Consider the following 13,252-nt stretch of genomic DNA (forward strand, 5'->3'; position numbering starts at 1 on the left):
CAAAAGTCAAATAAAAAAGAGGCGTGGTCGCTTACAATTTTGTAAACAAACACAATTCAAGCATAATCTTCTAAATTTTCACCGCAAATTACCGCATTTTCCGATATTCCAAACCTTTCATGAGTTTCTCGGTATGTTAATTTGCTGATTTATTCCTTTATTTGGATTATTTTCGATAATTCTTCCAGCTGAAATGAAAACTCCAGCCAACCAGCGACTCGACAACGACTGCCCCCGGAGGCGGCGGGCCGCAAGGAGGCGGCGTGGTTGCCTGTGACTAAGGACACGTCGACCCAAGTTTGACCTTGGACCTCGACCCCATCAAATTTGACCACCCGAAGCGAGGTTCGCACTTTTTCACCAAAATTTGAATCTGCAAGGTTAGCAAAAGTCTTGTATGTCAGAAATTGCGGCAATTCCATTTTAAACCAATTTCAGTGTAAAATCTCAGGCGAGGGCGCGCACCCCTTGTGGCCACCCCTGGTCGTCAGGAGGTTTGAATCGGGTCAAATGCAGAAAGAAGGAGAGCAACAAAAGGTTGAGGCGAGTGAGGCCGATTTGACGCCACCTTCGTCTCTTCCGCGTCGCCGCCTCCAAGAAGGACCCAAGTCAGGTGGATCCAGGGTAAATTTTGCATCAACTAAAAAGAATTTAAATGCTCCTAAACCTTTCTTAGCTTTGAAACACTTTTGTTGCCAAAAGTTAATTTAAATCTAAAATTTTCCCTCAGGTAGAGCTTCGGAGGCTTTTGTGTTGGCATCGGTCAGGATCACAGCAAAAGTAAGGGTCAAAGGTTCAAGGCTACCTGAGAAGTTGATTGAAATCGCCGATCTGAATTAAAATTTTGTGGTAAGTGTAATTAAATTGGTTAGTGAACAAGATTGATTTGTTATGTTTGGAGTTTTTTTCAAGAGCATTGAATTATGCACGTGTGAGGATTAAATAATGTTTAAGTTTGATTTATTTTCATATCTCAAAAGAATCAGAAAATTGTCTAATTGAAATCGTCAGCATCAAGTAAAATGTAATCGTGAAAATTATTTCCCAACGACAAATTGACCTAGTTTGTCGGTGAAGATTTTACTGGGGTCTTGTGAAGCTCCCCTGCAATGCCCAAGGACTAATTTATGGCCAAGAGAGCTACTCAGACCAAGTCAGCTGGAAAGCATGAAAAAGGTTGAATGTGACATTAGAAATTTGCATAAAAAGGGGCTGGCTTGGGCCTTGTCCTGGGGCGAGACCACACAAGAGACTCGAGCCTCCGTCACATCACAGTTGCAAAACAGACTTGTCAAAGTTCGGTTGCTGCAAGATTCGTCTTTAATTGTTGCAAAGTGGAGACTTTTTCCATGTCTGCTTGATTCAGCACCAGACCAGAACGAGGTCGGCTGACCCGACACATTCGGTCCTGCTGCCTCATTTCATTTTTCATTTCATTTATTCTCTCGCAACAAGTCAACAGAAATAGAAAAATCATTTTGTTTGTTTTTAAAAGTTTTGGAATAATATTTTTACATATTTGGACTTCTTTGCAAAAAAACTGATTCTAGGAAAGCTTGAATTTTAGCTCTACGAAAATTAGCCAAAAAGTCTTTTTTTTTTTTTTATTCATCATAAACAAATATCGAATTAAATTTTGTTCTTCTTGTAGCTTTTCTGGAATCGATTTTTGACGTAGGTTTCAAATATGAAAATATTTTTCAAAATCCAATGGAAAAGCACTTTTAGAAATGATGGAATTCGGCATTGTGACTCAGCCAACGTTAATTGACATTTTATTTCTTTAAAATCGGCAAATTCGAACTTATAAGAATGACAAACACTGTCTACCCTCATTTTATTCATTCATAAACGGATAAAGGTGAGCGATACAAAGAAGGAACTTAAGTAAAGGGAAGGGTTGAAGTTATATTTTTAATCATTTCCATTTGAGTTGTACTACTTCAAATTCTTAGGCCGGGTCCGAAATGTCAAATCCTGATCTGAATCCCGGAATGAAATCCCGGTTTTCAAATCCTGATCTTTTTTGTGGAATTAAGGTTTACAGATTTTTACCGTGGATCACTAAAAGATATTCGAGATCAACTTTTTCGAGTACCGTCACCAGAAATTTGCATTCCACCGCATTAGGCCGACTTTGTTTTGGTTGCGTTTTGCCACCCAACTCGCCTCACTTGCCGACGCGGTTGATGTGACGCACGACAGGTAGCTCTGTCAGCAGCCGGCTGAAATCACCAAATCACCCACCACAGGGTAGCGAGTTTCATCGTAAAATTTTGAAAATTTTATTTTCTTTTTTTTTTAAATCATAATTCAAAAATTCTTTCTCTTGCTAGAACTAGAAACCATGCATCAATTTTTGGATCCAGTTCAAACATTCTGGCCATCTGGCCAATACCCTAATGCCTCTTTTTCTTCCGCACCAAAAAAAATTTTCGTTTTTGTACTACTCCAGACCGTTAGAAAGATAAGAAAAAAAAATTAAAAAAAAATTTTTTGATATTTTTTATTTTTATGTATCACGCAATTTTTTTGTGGAAATATATTTTCGCAATACATGAAAATAAAAAAAAAAAATCAAAAATATTTTGTTTTTATTTAAATTTTTTTTCTTATTTTTCTAACGGTCTGGAGTAGTTCAAAAATGAAAATTTTTTTGGTGCGGAAGAAAAAGAAAATTAGGCATTAGGCAATATTGGCCAAAGCCGCCAAAGGGCCAGAATGTTTGAACTGGATCCAAAAATTGATGGTTTCTAGTTCTAGCAAGAGAAAGAATTTTTCAATTATGATTTTTAAAAAAAAGAAAATAAAATTTTCAAAATTTTACGATGAAACTCGCTACCCTGTGGTGGGTGATTTGGTGATTTCAGCCGGCTGCTGACAGAGCCACCTGTCGTGCGTCACATCAACCGCGTCGGCAAGTGAGGCGAGTTGGGTGGCAAAACGCAACCAAAACAAAGTCGGCCTAATGCGGTGGAATGCAAATTTCTGGTGATGGTACTCGAAAAAGTTGATCTCGAATATCTTTTAGTGATCCACGGTAAAAATCTGTAAACCTTAATTCCACAAAAAGATCAGGATTTGAAAACCGGGATTTCATTCCGGGATTCAGATCAGGATTTGACATTTCGGACCCAGCCTTAGAAAGAACGACACCGATTTGAAACATTTAATTTTGTGCGTCTGAATTTGATATCATGTAAAAATAATTGTAAATTTAATTAAAAAATTTAAATCTCACTGTAGTTTTTTACGGTTTTTTATTTAAATCAGGTTCTTCTCATTCTCATGCTAATTTTGTTTATTTCATTAAAACTTTTGAGGAGTGCTTTTGAAACTGTCAAAATGAACTTCATTAAAAATGATCACTGCAAACAAAAACCTTTTAAGATTGCTCTGTTCTGTATAATTAGTTGGAAAATATTTATTTAAAAGAAAACATTGTTTATTATGTTTTTATTCCAGAAGCGTTGGACGTTGAGTTGGCGCTGACGGACCTGCAGGTGGCCGACGACATGCACGAGCGGCTCCGTGAAGGCCCCTGTCAGGTCAGGGACTGTGCCCTGAATTGGTCAAACTCCTCCAGGAGAACCACCCCCTGGATGCACACCATCGTCCTCCCTCGCCCTGCGGCCCTCGGGGTGTGGTGGGGGGCGCGTGACCCGCGGTTCGGCCGCGCCTCCCTGGCTCGGCCGGGTTGCGGCGTCGCCAGGGTAAGCCGCCCTCACCTGCGCCACCCCCGCAGAGGGGCGCGCTGGATCACGGCGTCCGACCCGTCGCCCCGCCTTGGAGGAAAAACCAGGGTCTTCGAGCGCGTCCCCCCAGCTACCCTTGGGCCTTCCCCCCTCAACAACCTCCACTTGTGACAGTCCTGGCAACACTCACCTTCAAAGAGGGTGAGTTTTTTTCCTTTAGAGATTTTCCAAGCAACAACTATTTGGAAAAAGGTGTTTTTTTTGCGAGAAAAAAATGAACAATTTTTACTGAATTTGGCTTTTTTTTAAATAAATGCAATGCTACTTGTTTTTGAGCAAATTTAATGTGTGTCAGTAGAAATTTTAAGATTGGTTTTGATTAAAATTAATTAGTTTATAAAAGATCTTCCTGTTTAAAATTTAAGCTAAAATTTTAATGCATATATTTCAGAAATTACCCCAATTGTGAGAACAGGCCAAAAGGCCGCTCACCCTTTTTTGATACAAGTAATTTGTTCACCTGCTAGCGCCACCAACAAGGCGACAACTGAACTAACAGGAAATTTGGTGGTTTGCAGTCCGACCCACGGCGCGACACTGGAGCAAAAGCCTTGCACTGCACGACTGGACACCGGTGCGGCTCTCGCAGTGTTTCCGGCCGCAAATCCTTCGTCTCCACTTCAATTGTCCATTTCCCTGCCGGTCAACTTTTGTCCGCTGATTTGAGTAGTTCGCTGCGACATCGAGACCGGCTCGTTGAATTAATTCCGCGCGCGACACGTTTCGCTGCAGACGAAAAAATCTCCCTGGCACCTTTCGTTTAGGTATGTATTTTGTTAATTAAACAACGATCATTACGGCAAATGTTGCCGCGTTTTTTTCTTGTTTAATATGCAGATTGCTTTTCATTTGGAAATTCACTTTTTGGTGCATTCCCTTTGTATTATTTGTTCTTGCTGCCCGCATAGATCGAATTCCAACCTTTTGGCTCGTTCGGAATTTTTTTACATTTGGACATGCTTGACAACTCCGAAAGTAAATTACGGCTGAATTTCTTGAATTGTCGTTCGATTGGCCCGAAGTGTGACGAATTTCTTATTTTACCGCGTATATTTAATTTGGCTTTTGCACATTCGCACTTTTAAAATTACATAAACCATAAAGGTTTAAATTATAAATTTTTAACAGGCAAATAATTATTTTTGGAGGGTAAAATTATTCTTAAATTAAGGTACAAAGAGAAAAACCAATTGCGAGTCTACATTCCTAGATATTCTATTGAAAATTATAATTAATACCAAAGTTATTAGGATAATAATTTTAAAAATTACTTTCCGTATTTATATTTTGAATTTTAATTGAATGATTTGCAAAATTGTAAATATCGAACGAGTGTTTTTTCGCGGCGGCCGCTTTGTGCGTGGCCAAGACAAAATGCTCTGACTTAAGTTTATTAAAAATAATTAAATTTCAGTTTCACAGCTTAAATTATAAATTGTCATCATTTCGTTTTCTATCTATTTTAATTCTTTGGCTCTCCACAAACCCTATTGTTAACGAACTCAAGAAATGAGGGTTAATTTTGTTCAAATTGAAGAGCAAGGAATTGAATTGCAAAAAAATCGCGTCAATATATTGAATAATTTGTGCGTGACCATCTCAAATTTCCTCACTGAACGCATCAATTTCCAAGCGTGTTAAATGTTTTGCAATTTTAATTCTGCCCTTTTTGCTTAATGAAAGTAAAAATCACTCGTGAAGTGAGTCCTCTATGATTATTACGAGAGACGTTCAAAATGGGAATGCGTTCAAGAATAAGAGCAAATGCTTTCTCAGCCGCGCCAGCCGACGTGAAAAAATGCCTCTAAAACTTCAATTATTGTCACAAAAGTCATAAATTACTAAACTAAACTGAATAAATTAAAAAATCAAGCAACCTTGAAAAGATTATTTGGAGCCATTGCATGGGTTGCTGAATGGTCACGAAAAAAAACTGTCTTCTCATTAAACATGCAAAATATTAAATTCATTAGAATAAAAGTTGAATTGCTGAGCGCTTTAGTCATTTGGAAGCTGAACTAGTGGAAAAAATTTCTTGTGCTGGCGAACTGCAGAATTTGCGGCGGCGTCGATTGCGTTCCTAGCAATCTTTTTTTATGTCTCACTCAGTCTCACACTCGTCGCCTGCATTTCTCGGGCGCCAAAATTCGTCAGAAAGATTTTGGTATCACGTTCTGGCTGACACGCATTCTAAGAATAACTTGTTTCAAAATAAATTTGTAATAAAATACATAATTATTTAATTTCTTCTTTTGAAAATCAACGGCAAAAACAATATAATGCTGTCCCCGCCCGCCCAGTCCACAAATTTATTGCAAACGTGTTTTGGTGTTGATCGAAGATTCTACAACAATGAAAAATTTATTGACTTTTGCAAGCATCTTAACGGTGTTGTTCGGATAGAATTGATTTCATCGAGGTTTTTTTACGTATAAAATGCCGCAAAATGCACTTTAATAATTTTTGCCAGGCTTGTTCGACATTATCTTTCTTTGTTGTTTATTTCCCTACCTTTGAATTCTAGCTCTCTTGATATTTTAATATTTTTGCTATCACTATTTATTTAATTTACATTCCTAAATTAAGAATCATTTACAAATTGATAGTTTTATATATTAATTAATTGTAGTTGAATTCAAAAAGAAGGAAACTTGAGGAAAATAATAGGTGGCAAATAAAGTCCCGTAGGTGCCCAAGATAATGTTGCACCAGCTATTCTATTATTTTTTTCTACTTTGTATTATTTATTTATTAAATAAGTTCCTAATTTGAAATAATAACTCTTTTGGGAGTTTGTTTTGCGTTGCAACAAAGAATTGTTCGAAAATAATTAGTTTTTTTTTAATAATTATTTAAATTATAAGAAAATAATCAATGTAAAAATGACATTTTATAAATATATATCATAAAATTATTGAGCGATCGTCAAGCATGCTCGTGCGAAATCTGTTTGTCCGCCTTATTTTTTTTATATATTTTGCAAGTTGAGATCAATGAAATTTAATAATATCAACAGTTGAGTGGAAACACAGGAGTAAAATTGATATATTTTGTTTTACTTCGGGTCTTGAAGAATCACTTTAATAATCATCCGCCTCTTTTCAGCTCAGTATTTGAAGCTCGATCCCAGATCAGGCGAGGTGTCGCAGACGCAGAACAAGGAGGAGGAGTTCGAAGACATCCTCGAAGAACAGCGCAGAGATCATGGCGGAAATTGAGAATTGCGCCTTCTCTGCAAGGTCGTCCCAGTCCGACGGCATCTCGTCAAGAGTCAACCTTGGAAGTGTCGAGCAAGGTATTAAATTTCTTTTAACACTTTTAAACTTCTTTCTTTTCCACTTTTCGAATGCAAGAAAAACTCCTTCTGCCTCGAAATTTCGAACATCACCTAGTCAAATTTTTCGTTGCAGCCAAATCTCGACCCTCTTCGTTGGTGAGGAGTGGAATCCCCGTTCTCATCAAGGCCACAAACAAGCCTGAGGCCCTGGCCCATCCAAATGCTGTCTCGGCCGCATCTGGTTATGCTAAAAACCCATCTAGCTGTAGGAAAGCCGTACTAGGCCCCACTAAAGGCTTGTTGGGCAATGGCCAGGCCAAGGGTGGCCCGAGCAAAACCCAAACAGGCCCCAACACCGTCAAAGCCTCCTTAGGCACTGCAAAAGTTAAGTCGAGCTGCGACAAAGCCGGACTAGGCCCCATCAAAGGCTCGTCGGGAGATGGCCAGGCCAAGTGTGGCCAGAGCAAAACCCAAGCAGGCCCCAACCTTTCTGGTCCTGGAAAAGCATGTTTTAGTGGTGTTGAAGATGTTGACTTTCCAGAAGACTTCAGCGAATTCCATGACGCTGCTGGTTTGTCAAGTTCGATTTGTCTTAACATTACAGTTCAATTATTTTTTTATATTTTTGCTACAGAAGAGACTATTTTTCTTGATGTGGACAGTGACGCTGATGATATTGCTAAGCCAAATGAAACGCGACTGCCGGCTGCAGATGTGCTCAAGAAAGGTAAGCATTTTTTTTTTTAAATTTTGATTGGCTAATTTATTAATTTACTCCTATGTAAAATCTTCGAATTTTGAATTGCCACTACTCCCCGCCCCAATTCTTTTACAATAGTTGTGGCCAAGAATCGGTAAAAATTTTATGGCAGCAATAATTTCAGAACCTACAAAGAGTCTCAAATTGTTATTGTCTGTTTCAGTTACCGAATACTGCTCTTCAAAATTGTCGCCTAAGATAGATAAAAAGAAGGCAAAGAAAAGCACCAGGAATGTATATTGTGAGTAGCTTGAACCACGCAATCAAGTCAGTTTTATAATAAATATTTCTTTTCCAGTATCAGTCCCAAATGGAGATGACCGCAAGGCGTTCGACAACGACGTCAACTGTAAAGACGTTGTCGGCAACGATGTGAAGATAATCAAACTTTGCTCGTTGAATGCATTTCTGCACCTCATCCTTGAGTTGGCGCTCTTTGCTAAAAAAGTGAGTAATTTCTATTTACTTTTGTACCGACCCTGTACCTGGTAATCTTGATTTGAAAATGATTACTTGTGCGTTTCAGGGTGACAAAGCTGCGCTTGAATTCCTTTACTCCTCATCTTGTTTGGCAGAAACACTCACAAAATCTTTTATTGAAGAAGCTTTCAAATGTAATGGCAAAATCACTGCAAAACTCGACACTCTTCGTGCAACAATGGCTGTCAAGTGGTGAGTGAATTTGCCATTAAAAATTTCATTATTTCGTCTTGGTAGCGACCAGAGCGCGCAAGTACATCTTGGTTAACGCAATCAGGGCGCGTTAGTGCTAGGTGGTTAAAGCGACCAGGGCGCGTAAGTGCACTAAAATGAATTTTACAGGAGAGACAAAAAACTAATTTTCTTTTAAATAAATTGAAAAATTAGTTTTTTCCTTGTAAAATTAGATAACAAAAATATTTTTTTTTTTTTTTTTTTTGCTTATGGCACCCGTGAGCTTATTAGGCTATTGGGTCGGTCTCTTGCCGAAGTCGAGCACCCTTAGCACATTTGTGCTTCCCAACCAACCTGACCCTTGTTCGGGGGCTTTCTAGCAGATTTGGTGGTGCTCGCATGGGCCCCCCACCCCCCTTGAGACCTTGCCCTGGCCTTGCCACGAAGGACTTGTAATGAAACGCAGGCATTCGCCACACAAGCTGAGTTCTTCCAGCTTGTGGCTCGGAGGAAACGTGGCAAACCTCCGAGTGCGAGTCGGTACAGCTTGCGCCATACCTCCCAAATTCCCGACGTGTCAGCCGAAATGTCATCAATGATTCGCATACCAGAGACTATTTGTTTCCACAAAGAGCCTCAGGCTGAGCATTGATCCCATGACGGCCAAGGAACACACTGATTAGAATGCAAGCATTCTAACCACTGGGCCACCGGGCTTGGTTTATAACAAAAATATAGTTTTATTATATAAAAAAAAGATTCATAACAATAGCTTTTGTCATTCAAAAGATATTTTACTTTAAAAATTTATCAATACATATTATAATATGTTATTTAAGTAAATTTTAAACAAAATTTTTAATATTTTACTATTTATAGAGTTTTTAAAATATATATTAATGTTTAAAAAAAATTAAAATTAATTTATAAATGCTTTGGCACGTTGATAATATTCAACACGCCATGTATTCACCGCGACAGTTCAGCCTGTTTCTCTAAAATCAGGTCTTTTAGCCGACCTCTCTTATAATATTTGTCAATTATAGTTTTACGCGAGTAGAAAAAAATAATAATGCATGAAAGATTTAATGAAGTGGGCAATCAATTAAATTAATTAGTATAATACAATTTACAGATTTTATAAAAAATTTCATGTTCAGTAAAGGAAAATTTAGCATGGGATCACTGCGGCGGCCGAGTCTTTTCTGTTGCTGGGGGCGTTTCAATTGAAATTCTGCCTTTCTTCAATGCTTGCCTAGGTTTATTTGAGTCGATTATTGGTTTGAGAATTATGAATATATAGTGTTACATATCATCGGCTGCGGCCGCTTCGGAAAGGAATTAATTTATTAAATTAAAAGTGGAAATTTTTCATCAAGAAATTATAAAAATCGTTTTAGCCATTCAAGTCAGTCAAAAGCTTTGTACTGAGATTTGCAATAATCTTCCGCAAGTGCCGCACATTTTCTGTTTGTTGCATTTCCTCAACGAGAGGTTAAGACCAGTTGCCGGGTTTTGATTTTTCATCAACAGCTCAATAGTCAATACTCTCAATTTATATAAAATATTCATGATATTTAATTATTATTTACTACTATCATATACTTTACAAGTATTGTCATTTTGCTATGCATTTGGAGAGTAAAGATTATTAATTTTTGGAAAAAAAGCAGTAAGGGCCGTAAGGGGTCGGGTGATGAAGTCGAGTGTGGATATTGGTAGTTATTTGACTTTTCACAGATTTTGGCTTAAAATAATAATCTCATTGTATTTGCCAAAGATAAATAAATTTAATCTTTTTTCATGTTAAGTTCACACATTGCTTCAGTTCACGGCATAATGCGAACGGGTGAGTTCGGAGAGAAATATCCATTTTTATTAATAAGCAACTAAAACGAAGTGTTTACTTCTGTTCAAATTATTAATAAATCAATATTAAATATTGTATTATATTTTGATAATTTATATATTTTAAACATTTTTCACATTAAATTGCATTTTAAGTAGCTTGCCGAGACATTGGAGATAACACTCGACTTCGGCCCATACAGATTCGCCTATTTATGCTATATTAATATTGAAATAATTATGTTAATTTTTGATACCTAGATGGCTCCCACTAGTCAACTGTGAACTTTTTCCCATGTATTTTTGTATGCCAGATTCATATTTGAAAAAAAATGCGTTTGGTAAAATCTGTTAGTTACGCGCTCTGTAAGGACGCGCATTGTTGGCTACCACGCTGTGATTGCGTTGACCAAGATGTACTTACGCGCCCTGGTCGCTACCAAGACGATTTGTAATATCCTTTGCAACAGGTTGAACGCCCTAAACCCCGAGTGCCTTTCAGTCACCAACAAGTTGGTGCAAGGCGTGGCAGGAAACATAGGCCCTTTGATGTTTCTCAATCATTCTGGAACGACTAGCGCCCTGGAATATGGCATATGTGTATTTTGTGGTGCGTCTGATTCCTCGGACAGAATTGCTTTCATCTGGGCAGATGAGCTTGACCACTACACTGCAACTGGCTATTGGATTATGGACGTCGAGGGGATTTGTCAAAAGGTACCTATATTATTGTATATTGCAAAAAATCAAATCTAAATTTTGTCCCTTTTTCAGTGCCAACGCCAAACTACGAAAGTGCGAGTGCTGAATGAACATGGCTTTTTTCTCGGATGCAGAGCAATGGGAGAAGCCGTCAATGAGGGTCAACTCAACTGTAAGTTTCCTCTGGTCATGCAGATTGGACTTATCACTTACGAGAGGAAATCGCTGCTGGCCACGACTGCTAACTTTCATGACCGTCACGCGTGGGTGGTTTCGCCCACCGTGAATGAGGATGCCTGGAGGTCTGTCGACAGCATCGCTAATTGGAACAATATTATTTTACTGTGGTTGACACCTCTGTTATGGTGGTTGCATACGCCAAAGAAATATGTTAGTGTCTTAGGTGTTTGATATTGAATGAAAAATCACATCATTCTGACCCTGAACCCTGAAATCAGAAACTGAGCAATTGCTTTGCGCTCAGTATGCGGTTTTGTAATTGTGTCTGAAGTTTTGCTGATTTTTTGCTTTTATGATTTAACCATTTTTACTCAATGACTATTTGTATTCTGTGCTATTGGTAATGTGCGTGAATTTTTTACAATGAAAGTCCGAATGCCCGAATGTGGCCCGAATATAAACAAATAATTATAATAATTAATATCCAGAAAAATAAAAGTTTTTTATTTCAAATTGAAAATGTGATAGCTTCGAGAACTTACATTTGCGCTACTGAATATTAAGTATTTCCAATAATAACATACTTTAACTCTATTTTTTATTAATCAATTATTTATTTGCTATTCTAAAAACTTTTTTTGCTATAGCAGCAATTAAATTTGTGTGGTCTCTTTCCCTGTGACGCAGCAATATCCAGAGCAACCCTTGCAAAATCCCTCCTGCAGTGGGAATCGAACCACAATCTCTGTGGCAACAGGCAAAGAGACACTTCACCATTGCAAGCGCTGATGGCGCCAAAAGTCAAATCAAAAAGGGGCGTGGCCGCTTACAACTTTGAAAACAAACCAAAGACTTTATAAATAAGGGTTGTTTATGTTTCAGCCATGGATTTATTCTTAATAAATAAATATTCTTAATAAATCCATGTCCGATCTATTCGATATTATATCTGCAATCCAGTCCCCCACCTGCATTTTTTTTGTTCAATTTGGCGCCGATTTGCCCTCTGGTGACAGATGACAGATCTGTGAGTCGAAGGAGTGTACAAAGCGGAGTTAAGGATCGGCCGGTCCTTGAAACTCACTTCGAGGACGAAAAGTTCAGAAAAACTCAAAAAGTACTTTTCGCGGATTTAATAATTTATAATTACTCATTATTTTTAAATAAATTGTCATATAAAGCTTAATTATTCAGTCAAAAATTAAATGCAATGTTATCCTTTCTATACACGCCTTAAGGTTTGTTTGTTTGGTTTTGATCCGCGCGCGCTCGCTCTCATCTGCATCGCGCACGCCGCCACGCATTCGGGGGGCTCGGCGGACATTATTCCCACGATCCATCACGCTCACTCTCCAACTCCTCTCTCCAGGACACACTTGTCAGGATGGTCCGGAGACTCTGGCTGAACTCTAGGCGCGTTGGGCCGGCTCTATCCTTCGGCGGGACGGAGTTCTCCGGCCGCTGGATTCGCAAAAGCTGCACGCAGAATTTTCTAAGTCCCGCTGCGCTTTATTCGCTGCTCAAACTGCCAACAGCTCACTACTTTTGGGGCGCCGATCTCTTCCGCTGCTCTATCTGCCGCCGGAGAAGATCTGGAGGCTCTTTTGCACCTCCCAATGAGGCGGCTTTTCTTCTCGACGAGCAGGGAAGATCTGCGGTGCTCCAACGCTGGATGCTCTCGAAGTTCCCCGGTGACTCTATCTCTCTCTGCAAGGCTGAATCTGATCTGCGGCGATTTGGCTCCTCCCTCTGGCTGCAGGATCCGCTGCTTGGATAAAAACATTATCGCATCGGGATTTAACTAACGTAACGCGTGGCTCCATAAACCGTGCACAGGTTTACAGAGCCAGCGTTTGCTGCAGCCAGACTGAGCAGGGAAACCGGCATAGCCTCCGGCCGCCCTCCTCAGCCTGACCCGCAGGTCAGCCTGGTGGCAGCCCTTGCGGGCCGCCGGGGGTCTCCGCTCCCCGCTCCCGAAGGAGCCGGAGCAAAGAGTGCGCCGCTTACCGAGCGGCTCGGGTTTTTATATCATTTCTTCTCATTTGCATATATCGACGATCTTGGGAAATCGGAGAC

The 13,252-nt window shown here is 39.2% G+C and overlaps 1 protein-coding gene across 3 annotated transcripts; it reads left to right on the top strand.

Annotated features, from left to right (window-relative positions):
- Positions 1-34: 34 nt before the first annotated feature.
- LOC132203847 (uncharacterized) lies at positions 35-11,682 on the top strand. 3 transcript variants are annotated; one of them, XM_059631990.1, is made up of 14 exons: positions 35-131; positions 189-380; positions 439-624; positions 731-849; positions 3,466-3,896; positions 4,274-4,519; positions 6,861-7,050; positions 7,166-7,603; positions 7,667-7,759; positions 7,956-8,033; positions 8,091-8,239; positions 8,319-8,464; positions 10,765-11,011; positions 11,069-11,682. In XM_059631990.1, exons 7-14 carry the CDS (start codon positions 6,960-6,962, stop codon positions 11,405-11,407), a joined length of 1,581 nt encoding a protein of 526 aa, XP_059487973.1. In that variant the 5' UTR covers positions 35-131; positions 189-380; positions 439-624; positions 731-849; positions 3,466-3,896; positions 4,274-4,519; positions 6,861-6,959; the 3' UTR covers positions 11,408-11,682. The 3 variants fall into 3 exon arrangements, with proteins under 3 accessions (XP_059487973.1, XP_059487974.1, XP_059487975.1); XM_059631991.1 differs by having other exon boundaries at positions 3,469-3,896; XM_059631992.1 differs by lacking the exons at positions 35-131; positions 189-380; positions 439-624; positions 731-849 and adding an exon at positions 2,970-3,040.
- Positions 11,683-13,252: the final 1,570 nt, after the last annotated feature.

Source organism: Neocloeon triangulifer, unplaced genomic scaffold, assembly GCF_031216515.1.
Source record: "Neocloeon triangulifer isolate White Clay Creek 2 clone unplaced genomic scaffold, ASM3121651v1 ptg000020l, whole genome shotgun sequence".
NCBI classification, from domain to species: Eukaryota; Metazoa; Arthropoda; class Insecta; order Ephemeroptera; family Baetidae; genus Neocloeon; species Neocloeon triangulifer.

Bases quoted from the DNA above. Each gene is read 5' to 3' on its own strand.
- LOC132203847 (XM_059631990.1), top strand. From the start codon at position 6,960: ATGGCGGAAATTGAGAATTGCGCCTTCTCTGCAAGGTCGTCCCAGTCC. The intron at 8,465-10,764 runs GTGAGTGAATTT...CCTTTGCAACAG, and splicing joins GCAACAATGGCTGTCAAGTG to GTTGAACGCCCTAAACCCCG. The intron at 11,012-11,068 runs GTACCTATATTA...TCCCTTTTTCAG, and splicing joins TCGAGGGGATTTGTCAAAAG to TGCCAACGCCAAACTACGAA.